This window comes from Hermetia illucens, chromosome 1 (genome assembly GCF_905115235.1).
Source record: "Hermetia illucens chromosome 1, iHerIll2.2.curated.20191125, whole genome shotgun sequence".
Classification (NCBI taxonomy): domain Eukaryota; kingdom Metazoa; phylum Arthropoda; class Insecta; order Diptera; family Stratiomyidae; genus Hermetia; species Hermetia illucens.
In genome coordinates this window covers 68,697,676-68,713,698 of record NC_051849.1, presented here as the reverse complement: position 1 = coordinate 68,713,698, position 16,023 = coordinate 68,697,676, and the positions used below count along the sequence as shown (strand labels likewise).

Sequence of the window (16,023 nt, the reverse complement as noted above, 5' to 3'; positions counted from 1 at the left end):
ATCAACCTTCACTTCAGCACACAGCAACCTCTGCATGGCTTAGATGCACTTAATTAAATTTTAATTAGCAACATGCTCTTTGACAGCATCTCAGAACTTTTGGAAGAGCGCACAGTCAAATGCCCCTTCAATGTTCACGAACACCCCCATTACGTACTCGCCTTTCAGTGTTGCGTCCTCGGGTCGCAAGGTTTTCCACACTGGTAAGTGTGTTGGCTTTCATTTAGTGGATGCAGCCTGATTGCTTTCTCACGAACATGACGCTCAACTAATCTCTTCACATTTCAGAGAAAATTATGTTAAGCTGATTTGTCTCAAGTTCTTTGGATTTTAATTGTCATCGTTCCCAGGCACGTAGCCCAGAGCACAATATCCTCGAAAAATATTTTTTAGAGGTTGCTCTAAGTGCTCTATACCCTCCAGTAGCATCGCTGGGTAGATGTTATCCATGCCAAGTACTTTGAAGTGTTTAAAGGATTGTATAGCAGCTCTTACCTTTTCATTTTTGACAACCGCTCTCGCAGTATTCCAATTTTCCTTGTAACACTTCTGATTCCTGTTCTGTCGAATGGTGTACTTCCAAAAAAACCTGTATAGACCCAACTGTGGAGTTAGTGAAAGTTTCAACTTGGCTGACTCAACCTTTTAAAGGGCTTTGCACAGTCTGGAAGTCTCCCTTTCTCTTTCCAGTTCCTGACAGTATGTTCTAAAGAGTCTCGCTTCGAACATCTCTTGTATTCACGTTGTGTGTTTCGAGGGTTAAACCAGTCTTTTGCAAGCAAGATTCAGAAGCCCTCTGGTTAATTTCAAGAGTCTTTGCATTTCTCAATTCCACCATCGAATCTTTTTACCGCTTTGGGCTCGAGAAATAGAGAAGAGCTCTAGGGTTTCATTTACGAGTGCCCCAACAAATATGCGTAGTGTTCACATCACAACTTATTAAGAGTTCAAGGCCACTTGATTCTACATACACTTCCAGATCCGTTTGTTTGGCAGAGAACACAAAGAATCGTATTCTAAGCAAGTAGAGGTAATTATGACGTTTCTCCTCTTGCCACTAACCTGACATTGCAGGTTGACCGCCATAAGGTCCTGGGAGCAGAATTTTCTCAGCTTGGTTACCACTAACAATTTTGAGATCAGGACACAAGCTCTCGATCTGAAGGATCTCTCATCGAAAAAGACCCTAACCAAAGACCATTAACCCTACTCGGACTCATTAACATAGCTCTCAGTTTCTTACAATTACCGGCCTGTTTCCGCAGCCAGCCCGGCCTAGTAAGCTCCTTTTGTGACACAACCGATTGCAACTTCATCTGCACCGGGGACAAATACACTTTTGATAATAGTTCAGTGTCCATAATTTTTTTGGACTGGATTGTTTATTATTTATGTCATTTGCGTAGCAAGAAAATTTTTCGACTGCTGGAGGATAGTCGGATCGCGAAGACGACCCGTGTTGAATATGAGGGCCCGGCGCTCTGCTCCCTTAGGAGCAGACTTGTTATTAATATGTAATTGTAGTGAAGCGGCCATCAGGTGATGGTTCTTCCCGTGGCTGACATCAGCACGCATTTTGTTACTAACATTCAAAAGACAACCCTACTGAAGGCGATATGGTCCAACTAGTTAGATATTGATAAGTAGTCAATCCAACTTAGGTATTGCTAGTGTCCACTTTGACATACAGATCTCCCATCATCAGCCGAATGTTATCTTTACGAATCCTCTCTTAAACTGCTTGTAGTTGCTTATAGAAAACGCCCTTCCCCTCGTGCGTAGCACAGAGTAATTGTGATGCTCCTCAACCTGTATCTGATTTTTTCAGTTGAAATTCTGTCAAAAACCGGCTCCCAAGGCAAAAGAGCACGCTTTGATGAAATCGCCAACAACACTCTGACACTGTACTCGCGTCTATTACTACTTCCAGAGTAGAAAAGCACAATGCCGCAAGAGGGAGAGGAGTATTCTTCAGAGTTCGATCATCTCAATTCAAATGTTTACCTTATATCGCTGGAATTTTCGCGTGAGTTATATATAGTAAACATTCTAGGGCCGGAAATACCGTTGAAGAGGAGCACGTGCATATTTCAGAAACCACTCGTAAACCTTTTTCGACAGCCAGAGATTGTTGTGTCCGGATAGCTGAGTGCGCAAGGCTGTCGTACGGAAGGTCGCGGTTCGAATCTCACTGATGGCAGTGAGATTTGTATCGTCGTTTGACGTCGGATACCAGTCGACTCAGCTGTGAATGAGTACCTGAGTCAAATCAAGGTTAATAATCTCGGGCGAGCGCAATGCTGACCACATTGCCTCCTACAGTGTACTGTATGTACCGTTACGGTCTTGAATGAAGTGCTCTAACGCACTTCAAGGCCCTGATCCAATATGGATTGTTGCGCCAACGATTATTATTATTAGAGATTGTTAGCGAGAGCTCGTCGAAACGCATCGACGTCCCGCTAGTAATCGGTTTTTGAAATCTACAGGTTTCCGGTGGCCTTCTTCGAAAGTAGAAAATTCTCCGAGAGTATTTTTAAACACTTACTACGAAAGAAGCAAACTTTGATATCTCACAAAATTTTTTGAAGTTCTGCTTCAAACTGCTTCAAGCAGAATGGATTGACCAAAATTTCTTACCGTCACTGGTGACAGTAAGCACCCAGCTGATCCATTCAAAGCGGGTTCCTTCACCAAATGTGGTATTGCTTCATAGTTGAATATATAGGAAAACTGAGTTCGAACTCAAATTTCTAAAATATTTAGAGACATTGCTTAATAAGGGTTAGTTGGTGTTCTCACGAAGGGACATTTTCATTTCGGTAAACTACTCAACTCTTCAGTTATATCATTGCTGCTGTATGTGGAATTTATTTTCAACATTGAAGCCGAATTGACTGATTGAAAGTTCAACTCCCGTTTGATCATCAAAATGTACCTTGTAGTTTGCGTTTGCCACTTTGCATCCTGAGGCCTTGCAGATGCATAGTAACGGGTCGCCTACTCTTGCAAAAAGCATCGTTGAACCCCAGATAAGCCGCCTGCTAAGTAAATATCTCATCCTAAAACTAGAGCAGATAACTTTCTCTTCGACTTTAATTTCCATTATTCCAAATTATATCATTAGAAAAGTCTTTTGCCATCCTTTTAAGTAATTACAGCAAGAACAGTAAATGAATTCTTTATTCTGATACATGAGAAGACAAGTTTTGAAGATGCATATTTAGATCAACTTATAAATATCTAAATATCTATAAATTTTTTAATCTGAATTCAACTTAATTGCAAAGGTTGTTGAATCTTCAAAAGGACCTACTCAAAACATCACGGTTTTTATGTAGTAAATTATTTTTGTGTGACTTTCAGTAAAATAAATTGGCATTCAACAATGCTTGAGAGCCTTCCGGAGTCGCAAAATATTCATTTAAAGCCTGAAATTTAATAAAACTTTAAGTGTTCCTAAAGTACACCCAAAAACTCTGAAGCATCCAATAATCAATTATTCAAACATTTCGAACTTTTTACAAGCGTAAATATACACATCACCGTCGTTGAGTGCCTGATAACCTCGGAGGCGCCCATTCGTTTTGCCGGTACAGAATATTTCAGATCGTTTTCACACCTAAACCAGAAAAACCATTAACACCATTCTGTCTTATCATTCGAAGGGAAGCTACAAAAAGACATTAACCCCGCATACGCGTCATTTGCTCTCTCGCAGCGTCGTCCTTTCAATCCCGGATGCTTTTCAGTTCCAATAACCCGCCTACCATTATGCCTGAATCAACATAACTGTTCCGTCGTTTACCATTGCTCTGGAATGTGTTTTCGTATTTCAGTGAACAGCTCGAAGCTTACCATTCTCCTGATTTTTTCCTTGATTTCGGTTTTGTTGTTTATGTGTGCGTATGGAGCCTGCTCTTCCGTCTCGAGTTTGGATAGATCTGTTGTTTGAAGAACGCATGTATTTAGGTGGATGTATCTTATTTAGTGACATTTCTAGGACAATTAACAATGTTAAGAAAAAAACTGTGTATAACCATTCATTAAAGCATATCCATCTTCACTACAGCTACAGAACATGCAACTTCAGTGGTGGTGTCTGAATCGAAAACGAACATAAAGGAAACAGCAACAACGGTGGTGGCAGCAACCCCCACGACACCGGCAACAACAATAACGACAACAGCACATTCCACCGTGACAACGGGGAACCACTTGGATGTGCCACAACAAAGCAATCCTAATCTCCTTAGTCCTGACATTTTGAATCAGCGAAGAGGTAAGTCGAAGGGTGGGTAACATGCTTAGTGCAATTTGAATTTAATTTCTCGGAACAAAGTGCTCATATAAATTGTGTTAATTTGAAAGCTCATCATGGCCTCGTGGTTACCTCGTAATATTCACTTCTTCTTTAAAGCCATGCAAGTATCCTTCATCTGCGCTTTGAAGAGAGGGATGAACAACAAAGAACAAATTGTAATCTCTGCGAATTCCCAAATAGTCATAAAATTAGTTTACTTGTAACGATAGAACTGAATTGTTTTGTCCTCTTCCAGAATAGATTACTGAGGGAGTTATCAAGGGTAGTCCTTGTCGGGCCACATGTGAAGGAATTGCAAGTAACTGCGAAAAGGCTGGAAAATTATTACCAGGTTCCTTACATAGAATCTATTTAAAAGCGCAGATTTTAGAAACTGCTGAGACCCAGTGGCATTAAAACTATGTAGGAACGACGGGTATGCATCGTTAAATTAACATCCCCTGAACGAAAGTACTCAAATTTTACAAACTTGAACTTCTTAGCAGTCTACGGATTCTTCTTCAGTTGAAATCTAAAACAATTAGGTATAATTAGAATCGATCCAATGTATGTCTGTTCGTCTGTCTTATTTTTTTCCATCATTGGAAGGTGGAAACGTTCGAAATCTACTACTGCCTCCTGCCATGCAGTTATATTAAAATCACCTCCTTCTCCTTCCCGCGGGACTGTTCTAAAGCATTGTGTCGCGGGGTTTCATCATCATCATCAACGGCGCAACAACCGGTATCCGGTCTAGGCCTGCCTTAATAAGGAACTCCAGACATCCCGGTTTTGCGCCGAGGTCCACCAATTCGATATCCCTAAAAGCTGTCTGGCGTCCTGGCCCACGCCATCGCTCCATCTTAGGCAGGGTCTGCCTCGTCTTCTTTTCCTACCATAGATATTGCCCTTATAGACTTTCCGGGTGGGATCATCTTCATCCATACGGATTAAGTGACCCGCCCACCGTAACCTATTGAGCCGGATTTTATCCACAACCGTACGGTCATGGTATCGCTCATAGATTTCGTCATTGTGTAGGCTACGGAATCGTCCATCCTCATGTAGGGGGCCAAAAATTCTTCGGAGGATTCTTCTCTCGAACGCGGCCAAGAGTTCGCAATTTTTCTTGCTAAGAACCCAAGTTTCCGAGGAATACATGAGGACTGGCAAGATCATAGTCTTGTACAGTAAGAGCTTTGACCCTATGGTGAGACGTTTCGAGCGGAACAGTCTTTGTAAGCTGAAGTAGGCTCTGTTGGCTGACAACAACCGTGCGCGGATTTCCTCATCGTAGTTGTTATCGGTTGTGATTTTCGACCCTAGATAGGAGAAATTGTCAACGGTCTCAAAGTTGTATTCCCCTATCCTTATTCTTGTTCGTGCTTGTGTTTGACCAGTGCGGTTTGATGTTGTTGGTTGATTCGTCTTCGGTGCTGACGTTGCCACCATGTATTTTGTCTTGCCTTCATTGATGTGCAGCCCAAGATCTCGCGCCGCCTGCTCGATCTGGATGAAGGCAGTTTGAACGTCTCGGGTGGTTCTTCCCATGATGTCGATATCGTCAGCATAGGCCAGTAGTTGGGTGGACTTGAAGAGGATCGTACCTCTTGCATTCACCTCAGCATCACGGATCACCTTCTCGAGGGCCAGGTTAAAGAGGACGCATGATAGCGCATCCCCTTGTCGTAGACCGTTGTTGATGTCGAATGGTCTTGAGAGTGATCCTGCTGCTTTTATCTGGCCTCGCACATTGGTCAGGGTCAGCCTAGTCAGTCTTATTAATTTCGTCGGGATACCGAATTCTCTCATGGCCGTGTACAGTTTTACCCTGGCTATGCTATCATAGGCGGCTTTAAAGTCGATGAACAGATGGTGCAACTGTTGTCCATATTCCAACAGTTTTTCCATCGCCTGCCGCAGAGAGAAAATCTGATCTGTTGCTGATTTGCCTGGAGTGAAGCCTCTTTGGTATGGGCCAATGATGTTCTGGGCGTATGGGGCTATCCGGCCTAGCAAGATAGTGGAGAATATCTTATAGATGGTACTCAGCAACGTGATACCTCTATAATTGCTGCACTGTGTGATATCTCCCTTTTTATGTATGAGACAGATTATGCCTCGCTGCCAATCGTCAGGCATTGATTCGCTGTCCCATACCTTGAGCACAAGTTGATGAACCACTTGGTGTAACTGGTCGCCTCCATATTTAACCAATTCGGCTGTAATTCCATCGGCTCCTGGCGACTTATGATTTTTTAGCCGATGAATTGCACGGACTGTTTCTCCTAAACTTGGTGGTGGCAGTATTTGTCCGTCGTCTTCAGTTGGCGGGACCTCCAACTCGCCGATGTTCTGGTTGTTCAGTAGCTCATCAAAGTACTCAACCCATCGCTCTAATATGCCCATTCTGTCGGAAATCAGATTTCCCTCTTTGTCTCGGCAGGATGAGCATCGAGGTGTATAAGGCTTCATCCTGCTGACTTGTTGGTAAAACTTCCGCGCCTGGTGCGGTTGCTCCCTGTACTTTTCTAGTTCACAGACTTGTTGGTTCTCCCAGGCTTCCTTTTTCCGTCTGTGAAGTCGCTTCTCCGCTCGACGGAGTTCGTGATAAGTCTCTGCGCGTGCCCGCGTTCTTTGAGAATGCAACATTACTCGGTATGCGGCATTCTTCCGTTCCGTTGCTAGCTTACATTCATCGTCAAACCAGCCGTTCCGACTCCTTTTGCGGCTGGGGCCAAGTATATTTGTGGCCGTATCCATGATAACGTTCTTCAGATGGTTGTGAAGATCATTAGTTGATGCTTCATCTCCAGGTCCTCTATTGACTGCGGTTATTGCGGCATCCATTTCCCTCTTATAGGTCGCGGGGTTTGATCAGTTCTTAATCGCGGCTCGTTGTTGTTCCCTCCGTTTCTTCTCTTCTTCGGAATTCTTCCTTCCTAAGCTGCTCGTGAGTATTATCTAACGCTTTTCCGATTTATTTTCAAGCCTCGGTTGTCCCTAGCATGAACTCCACAATATTTTCAAGTGATAAGCACCTATCTACGACCGGAGCAATTAAACACAACAAGCTTCACATTTTCAGCCATATTAACGCATCTTGGGCAGTATACGAATCCTCGTGCCCAAATCGATTTAGGTACACAATAACCTTCACGTCCGCTCAAGAATTTATTTTCCCGTGGCTTCATCAATCGATTTTCAAGTGTCTGAAATGATGCGGTATGTCTAACGATTTGTTTGTGACGCATCCCATCACTTTTGCCATTCAACGACAGATTCTCGTCTGCCAGCTGCCGTCGAAATGCGCTAAACTCACCGGTTGTATAGGTTTTATCATAGAGATGACGGCCTTCGTTCGCTAGTACGAAATTTGGTAAACACAGTATGTCCCGAGTGCACTTAGCCAATACGCCATTCCTTGTTTCCTACAGTTTAATTTATTCTTCAGCGCAGTTGTCCATACAGTAGCATAAAACTGGCTTTTTCTTGGCTCACTTATGTTTACCAAAATTCTCGAGATCGTTACATCAATGGAAGGCACTTTAGATGCTGCATAATCAATGTGTTTCTTGAAGCTAAGCCTTTTGTCGATAATTACTCCCAAGGCGCTGGTTGCGTGTGTGTGTGTTCGAGGTGCGAGAGAGGCAAAGCCTCTGGGCACTCATTGATCCATTGCACTCAATTCCCTTGTCTAACAGAATCTCTCGAGTTCATTTATATATCGCAGAATTTCCGTTAGTGGATATGATGCCAACCGCTGCAGTTGTAATACATCAGCACTAAAAATCTGATGCGTCCATAGGCGGGGCACTCATTACAGGATGAACACGTGTCATCTTGGATAAGTCCTATTCTGAACATATGCCCAATTAGTGAATTATGGCCGCTCAAAATGCCCACAATACTTCTGCAAGTTTTCTGCTTTTCGAAAGGATAAATTTTGCAAGATGTTTGTTTGGTTCTGATAGGAAAAGTTCGATGTATTTTGCAGCATTAAGGCCATCAACCATCTGTCATTATTGGGAAGCTTGTTCCCAGTTTTTGATAGTAGTATTAGTCAATGCTTCTGACACCCCAATTGCGGGTTTCGGTCCGGGTATAAGGGAAGTTGAACCCTCTTTTGCTGAAGCATGCTAGATTTCATTTCCGTGTACACCACAATGACCGCGTATACAGAGTAGCTCCACCATATTGAATCGGTTTCTATATTCCTGAACTATTTTTGCTTGACTAAAGGACTGTTCAAAGCCCTCAATGTAGCTTGTTTATCGCTACAGATTGCCGCCCTTAGGATCGCATGCATTTCAACTTGAAAACCGCTGTATATTGTCCCATAGTAAGAACCCACTTCTGGTTTTTATTTGACGGATAGAATTCTGCTCCACAATTTTGTTCTGTTTTTTGAGCCATCTATGTAGAAGACATCACTGTATCCTGTCACGAATTCTTTTGCGTCGTTCCTGTTTTCTCTTCGTTTTAAAATAACTTCATATCTTCCGCCAAACAGATACATCTGGGGCTCCGAGAATCAGACGCCATTACCAAAACTGGATTCAGTTCTCTCTAACTCTTCCAATGCTTTGTGTCTCCATGTCCATTGTTTCCCCATATATCTAATTGAATTCATCTATGAGCTACTCTAATTGCAGTGCTCGGAATAAACAAATCCATGGGCGGCAAATTGAAGAATACTTTTAGAGCTGCCCCGGATGTAGTGCTGGTGGCACCGGTTATACCCAAATACACAGTTCTTTGCAGTGTGGCTAGTTTACTAGTTTAACCAAGAATTGATCTGCCATATCGCTTCATTTGCGTAAATTTCGGTCTCCTATAGGCGCTTTGCTACTATTGCAATCCCGATATTATCCGCAAAGCCAACGGTTGTTACGCTGTTGGGTAGGTGTATTGTTAGCACTCCATCATATATAATTAGCCATAGCAAGAAACCTAGGATAGAACCTGTGGCACACAGGTGTCGGGAATATTTTCAATCCATTCAAGTTGCAATATAGTTTTCTGCCCAGGATCCTGCCTGGTGACAAGTACCTTGGCGATTTTTTTTTCCATTCTGCGCAATTGAACGCACCCGTCGTTCCAGACTAGTCCCCATATTAATTACGTTGGCGGTTGTTCTTGCCTTACCAAATGCAATTGGGAGCAATCTATTATATTACACTCGTTCGAATAGTTTGCAATGGTATTGACCAGACATGTCAGTCTATATGAAGAAGGGCCACCCAATGGTTTACCTGACTTCGAAATGAGTATGAGAATTCTCTTTCTCTAAGGCATGGCCTAAAAACTTGGGCAAATATACTTGGTGCAGTTCTGACTCGCACTTTCAAGGCGATATTTGGGATTCTATCCAGCCCTGGGCTCTTACTTTCAATGAGTTTCTTTACAGCCTCCTCGTATCTGCTGGAAAGAGAATGTTCACTATATTCTGCTGTCATTAAGTTTATCAGGTTTAAGTTATCAGTGGGGGGCGCTTGCCTTTTAGTGACATCACTGACAATATGCGCTACCCCCTGGATCTCAATCAGTTCCGGCACACATCTGCTTGTAATCCTCAGTTTTGCTCTTTATGAAAGCTATTTGCAATTTTTTCCTGGCATTTTTATATTGAATGTGTAGCTTCTTGAACTGAAGCCAGTTTCCTCTGCCCTAGGATAACAAAGTGTCTTCGAGAAGTACATCCAACATTTCCGCATCAAATTTGTTGGTTACCCAGCTCATCGTTGTTCTGTTTGTAGGCTGCATATTATTGTTTTGAGAGGTTTGGTAGATAAAAGTCTGATAATGCAGGTCCACGAGAAGTGCATCACTGACAAAGGTGAGGTCCTCCGAATTACGATTCTAATTCTACCCTCCGTAAAGTGTTGATTCGACATCGCTTTTAAACATGCTCTGGAAGACGAGGTCTTGGGCCAATTGGCAGTAATTCAGATTTAGTTGCATAAAGACACAAAATAGGCACTGAGGCTTTCAATTGCAGTCCTTTGCAAAAGGACCTGGCTCTCCACAATTGTGACACAACCGTTTATACCCTGAACTCTATTCACATATCTGACAGACCACTCTTCCAATACGTATTTTACTTCCCGCAATCGCCTTTTTCGCTGCTTCCATAGAAAGACTTATCGACGCTCTATCTATCTATGTGTCACTGTACGCCTAAGTCGTGATTGATTTCCGCCTTCATTAGATCTCCACGGTTCCGCAGATTTCGAGCTTCGTAGTGACTTCATCCTGGTCCTTGTATGCGATTACCATCGAGTCCCTACTCATTTCGCCCGCCGCAACTTCACCTAGTGGCACTTCGATTTTCTTCGTTAGGTCTTCCCTCCCATTTTTACCTGCTTTACGTTCCAGCAAGAGGTCGACTTTCTCTGTACGTGTCATTTGCACTCAGATTAGTTAGTGTCGCTAGTACAATGCCCACCGGAATTCTTGGCTTCCTCCAGGTTTACAGTAAGTTAACTCCAAAAAGTTAAATTATAATAGTTTCTAGAAATCTATCCACTTTAAGTGTGGATCGAACTCGGGTTTTCCTCAGCAACGATTAATTTCAAATTATCATAAAATATAATCGTTAACGAATGTGTAAAAATATTCATTTGGGAATTGAGTTCGAATTACAGGGTTCTCAGCAAATCTTGCTGTTAATACGCTACGCACACCACTGAGAATCCGCGCTCTATGCAAGATAGTCGAAGGGATAATCCCACCTTCTACTCGCGTTCAAGATAAGCAGCCTGAATGTGCAATTCAGCATTTAGCAAGAGAGCTGATTAAAGGGGAAGAGCTAAACCTCTACCTGCTTATATTTCGCTCCGGCATAAAATCCAATTGGAAGCTTATATGTTCCACCGTGTTGGTTCAGTTAAAATTTAATTTTTTTTATTAATAGAAAAAGACAATAAAAAGAAAAGTTGTTCATACGTCTTCGGATCAGGGTCCGCATGCCCGCGAGCAAGCTGAGGTCAACATTATAATTCCTTTTTCGATGTCAGTTATTAAACGTTACCAGCTCACACCCATCGATATATCCGATAAATGGCAATCGAAATGACTAGTTCAGCGAAGATAGAAACAAAGGAAATATAAAACTTAAGTTTAAGTTTCGCCTAAGAAACGCCGCCGAAATTTAGTGAGAAGATGTGGTTTGTAAATTACTTTACATACAACGCGTGATATGGGGCTCTCTCCATACGTGCAAAAGGGGAATGTACATTTTTTCACACAATATGTGGGGTATGAAATGAAATCTGAGTGTAATTATGCGGTATTTCCAACGATTAATTATTTGAAATAATAAAAAACTTGTTATTTTTTTTCGACGGTGTAGATATTTATTTTAGCAAATACCGATATTTCAGGAACCACTTGTTCCCTTCATAAGTGCCAACAAGGACTTGATGGATAGTGGCGTCCACATCATCATCATCAACGGCAAAACAACCGGTATCCGGTCTAGGCCTACCTTAATAAGGAACTCCAGACATCCCGGTTTTGCGCCGAGGTCCACCAATTCGATATCCCTAAAAGCTGTCTGGCGTCCTGACCTACGCCATCATTCCATCTTAGGCAGGGTCTGCCTCGTCTTCTTTTTCTACCCTACATATTGCCCTTATAGACTTTCTGGGCTGGATCATCCTAATCCATACGGATTAAGTGGCCCGCCCACCGTAACCGATTGAGCCTGATTTTATACACAACCGGACGGTCATGGTATCGCTCGTAGATTTCGTCGTTATGTAGGCTACGGAATCATCTATCCTCAAGTAGGGGGCCAAAAATTCTTCAGAGGATTCTTCTCTCGAACGCGGCCAAGAGTTCGCAATTCTGTTTGCTAAGAACCCAAGTCTCCAAGAAATACATGTGGACTGGCAAGATGATTGTCTTGTATAAGACATTTCGAGCGGAACAGTTTTTGTAAGCTGAAATAGGCTTTGTTGGCTGACAACAACCGTGCGCGGGGGGATTCATCATCGTAGCTGTTATCAGTTGTGATTTTCGACCCTAGATAGCAGAAATTATCAACGGTCTCAAAGTTGTATTCTCCTATCTTTATTCTTCCCGCTTGACCAGTGCGGTTTGATGTTGTTGGTTGATTCGTCTTCGGTGCTGACGTTGCCACCATATATTTTGTCTTGCCTTCATTGATGTGCCGCCTGCTCGATCTGGATGAAGGCAGTTTGTACGTCTCGGGTGGTTCTTCCCATGATGTCGATATCGTCAGCATAGGCCAGTAGTTGGGTGGAGTTGAAGAGGATCGTACCTCTTGCATTTGCCTCAGCATCACGGATCACTTTCTCGAGAGCCAGGTTAAAGAGGACGCATGATAGCGCATCCCCTTGTCGTAGACCGTTGTTGATGTCGAATGGTCTTGAGAGTGATCCTGCTGCTTTTATCTGGCCTCGCACATTGGTCAGGGTCAGCCTAGCCAGTCTTATTAATTTCGTCGGGATACCGAATTCTCTCATGGCCGTGTACAGTTTTACCCTGGCTATGCTATCATAGGCGGCTTTAAAGTCGATGAACAGATGGTGCAACTGTTGTTCATGTTCCAACAGTTTTTCCATCGCTTGCCGCAGAGAGAAAATATGACCTGTTGCTGATTTGCCTGGAGCGAAGTCTCTTTGGCATGGGCCAATGATGTTGTGGACGTGTGGGGCTATCCGGCCTAGCAAGATAGCGGAGAATATCTTATAGATGGTACTCAGCAACGTGATACCTCTATAATTGCTGCACTGTGAGATATCCCCCTTTTTATGTATGAGACAGATAATGCCTCGTTGCCAATCGTCAGGCATTGATTCGCGGTCTCATACTTTGAGCATCAGTTGATGAACCACTTGGTGTAACTGGTCGCCTCCATATTTAACCAATTCGGCTGTAATTCCATCTGCTCCTGGCGATTTATGATTTTTTAGCCGATGAATTGCACGGACTGTTTCTCCTAAACTTGGTGGTGCCAATATTTGTCCGGTGTCTTCAGTTGGCGGGACCTCCAACTCGCCGATGTTCTGGTTGTTCAGTAGTTCATCAAAGTACTCAACCCATCGCTCCAATATGCCCATTCTGTCGGAAATCAGATTTCCTTCTTTGTCTCGGCAGGATGAGCATCGTGGTGTAAAGGGCTTCATCCTGCTGACTTGTTGGTGAAACTTCCGCTTTCTGTGCCTGGTGCGGTTTCTCCCAGTACTTTTCGAGTTCACAGACATGTTGGTTATCCCAGGCTTCCTTTTTCCGCCAGTGAAGTCGTTTCTCCGCTCGACGGAGTTCGTGATAAGTCTCTGCGCGTGCCCGCGTTCTTTGAAAATTCAACATTACTCGGTATGCGGCATTCTTCCGTTCCGTTGCTAGCTTACATTCATCACCAAACTAGCCGTTCCGACTCTTTTCAGTGGCTGAGGCCAAGTATGTTTGTGGCCGTATCCATGAAAACGTTCTTCAGGTGGTTGTGAAGATCATTTGTTGATGCTTCATCTCCAGGTCCTCTGTTGACTGCGGGTATTGCGGCATCCATTTCCCTCTTATACGTGGCCTGGACGGCTGTGTTGTGGATGGCTTCAGTGTTAACTCTCACCTGATTGTCAGAGGGGATTCTGAGTGATATTGTTATTCGAGCTCGAAGTACCATGCCAACGAGATAGTGATCCGAGTATATATTGGCCCCCTATATATTCTGACATTCATCAAGGCTGAAAGGTGACGGCGTTCAATCAACACGTGGTCAATTTGGTTGAAAGTGGTCCCGTCTGGAGAGGCCCACGTATGTTTGTGGACCGCTTTTCGTGCAAACCAGGTACTTCCAACAACTATTTCTTCTGACCCTGCTAATTGAATAATCCGCAGTCCGTTATCATTTGTATTTTCGTGTAAGCTATGGGAGCCAACGTATCGCTTGAATACGGGCTCCTTCCCTACTTGGCTGTTGAAATCCCCAACTATGATTTTGATATCATATCTGGGACAGGCTTCGAGGGTTCATTCTACTGCCTCGTAGAAGGTATCCTTCTCCGACTGTGCAGTCTCCTCTGTAAGGGCGTGAAAGTTTATGGGGCTTATGTTTCTAAACTTGCTTCGCAAACGCAGAGTGCATAGCCGTTCGCTTATGTTTTCAAAACCGATAATAGCAGATTTCATTTTTGGCTGACTAAGAAACCTACTCTGAGCACATGGTTTACTGGATGGCCACTATAATATATGGTGTATTGGCTCTTCTCCAGGAAACCGGTCCCTGTCCAACGCATCTCCTGTAACGCTGTGACATCAGCCTTGCATTGGGACAGGGTATCGGCTAGCTGCTTATCAGTTTCATCTCTGTACAGGGAGCGCACGTTCCATGAGAAAATGCGCAAATTGTTATTCCGTTGTCGTTGCCAGGTTCCTCGTTATATAATCCGTCCAGTCCGAGGCTCCTGTTGTGGCTTCATAACAAGTTGTTTTCCGTATAGGGTTGTCAGTCCTACCTAACCCCCAACCTGGAGGACCAGTTGGTACAATGTGTCCCGTTTTTAGGCGCGGAAGACTCGCCTTCATCCTTCTCCGTCTGCAGCTTTGCGTTAACAAAGAGATCCCAGCGGCCACGTCGTGCAGGTGGAGATGGGGGTTGGTAGTAGAGGTGTTGGTTCAGTAGGTATTTTCCAGGTTTTATGCTCCATCGTGAGTACCAATCCACGTTTCGCCCTGGGACCTAACTACCCTTTGACCACGATAGGCTGAACTTTAAACAAACAGATTCGAAGAAATTTCAAGAGCGATTTATTCGGGGATCGAGAGAAATGCCCACCTTTTGATGGGGAAAATGCGCCAGGTGACAACGCGGAAATACTTCAGTATCTTTTCAAGCTGGAGAACTTGACGCTGGACAATTGAATAAGTCGTCCCTAAGATTAAACCTTGCAATAATATGGAAGCATATGAAACTACAGCCATTAAACGGCTGAAAAAAGTGAAAAGCCTTCTGCTCACTCGCGTCAACAAACTCTATCGGAGATATGGGGACTATCATCATGCCATATTGGTTGAGTGCAAATTGCAAATCACTTCAAAAGATCGCGCGGGATCTTATGCGTCAACATTACGTAAATGAAGTGAACTCCCAATGGCAGAAGAAGTTAAAGGGTATTTCGCCAAGCGATTCAGATTCCATGTTTACAAAGATAAATATATTATTCCGGAAGAAGTCACGAGTAACTGTGTCCGGAATTAAAGTCGGTGATAGCGAGATTCAATACCTTATTGACTCAAGTATAGACACCAATAGTGTAACTGCTGATGCGCAATTCAATTACATCGTGATGGATGATGCTCTGAAACTCGAACTTATAGGGGGGCACTTTGAATCGGTGTATCGGCCCAGAACGCACTTGGAGCCAACGCGACTTTCGGAAATTGTAGAACGAGATGTCCACAATTTTGAATATAGCCTGAACACAGTTCTCCAGTTTAGCTCTGCGTTGCAGGAAGATATCATACCGAGTGATAATTTGCTTGATTACTCATTTGTGGAGTTAACTTCCATATTTAGAATGGTAAACAATAGGAGATCGCCCGGTATGGCACTCCTAACGTGGTCCTCAGGCATTTACCAGACATTGCCCTTCGTAATTATTGCATTTTGTTCAATAATTTATTGAACAATTCCTTCTTTCCAGGACAATGGAAGAAAGCCCGAGTATTCCCTATTTTAAAGAGAGGTAAGG

The 16,023-nt window shown here is 43.4% G+C and overlaps 1 protein-coding gene across 10 annotated transcripts in view; it reads left to right on the top strand.

Moving 5' to 3' along the window:
* Nucleotides 1-16,023, top strand: part of LOC119654275 (potassium channel subfamily T member 2) — a 766,604-nt gene that overhangs the window by 661,578 nt on the left and 89,003 nt on the right. For all 10 annotated transcript variants that reach the window (XM_038059612.1, XM_038059632.1, XM_038059605.1 and 7 more), the window contains one exon: nt 4,073-4,282. In XM_038059612.1, the coding sequence (XP_037915540.1) occupies nt 4,073-4,282 (210 nt within the window). The remainder of the gene's footprint in view (nt 1-4,072; nt 4,283-16,023) is intronic.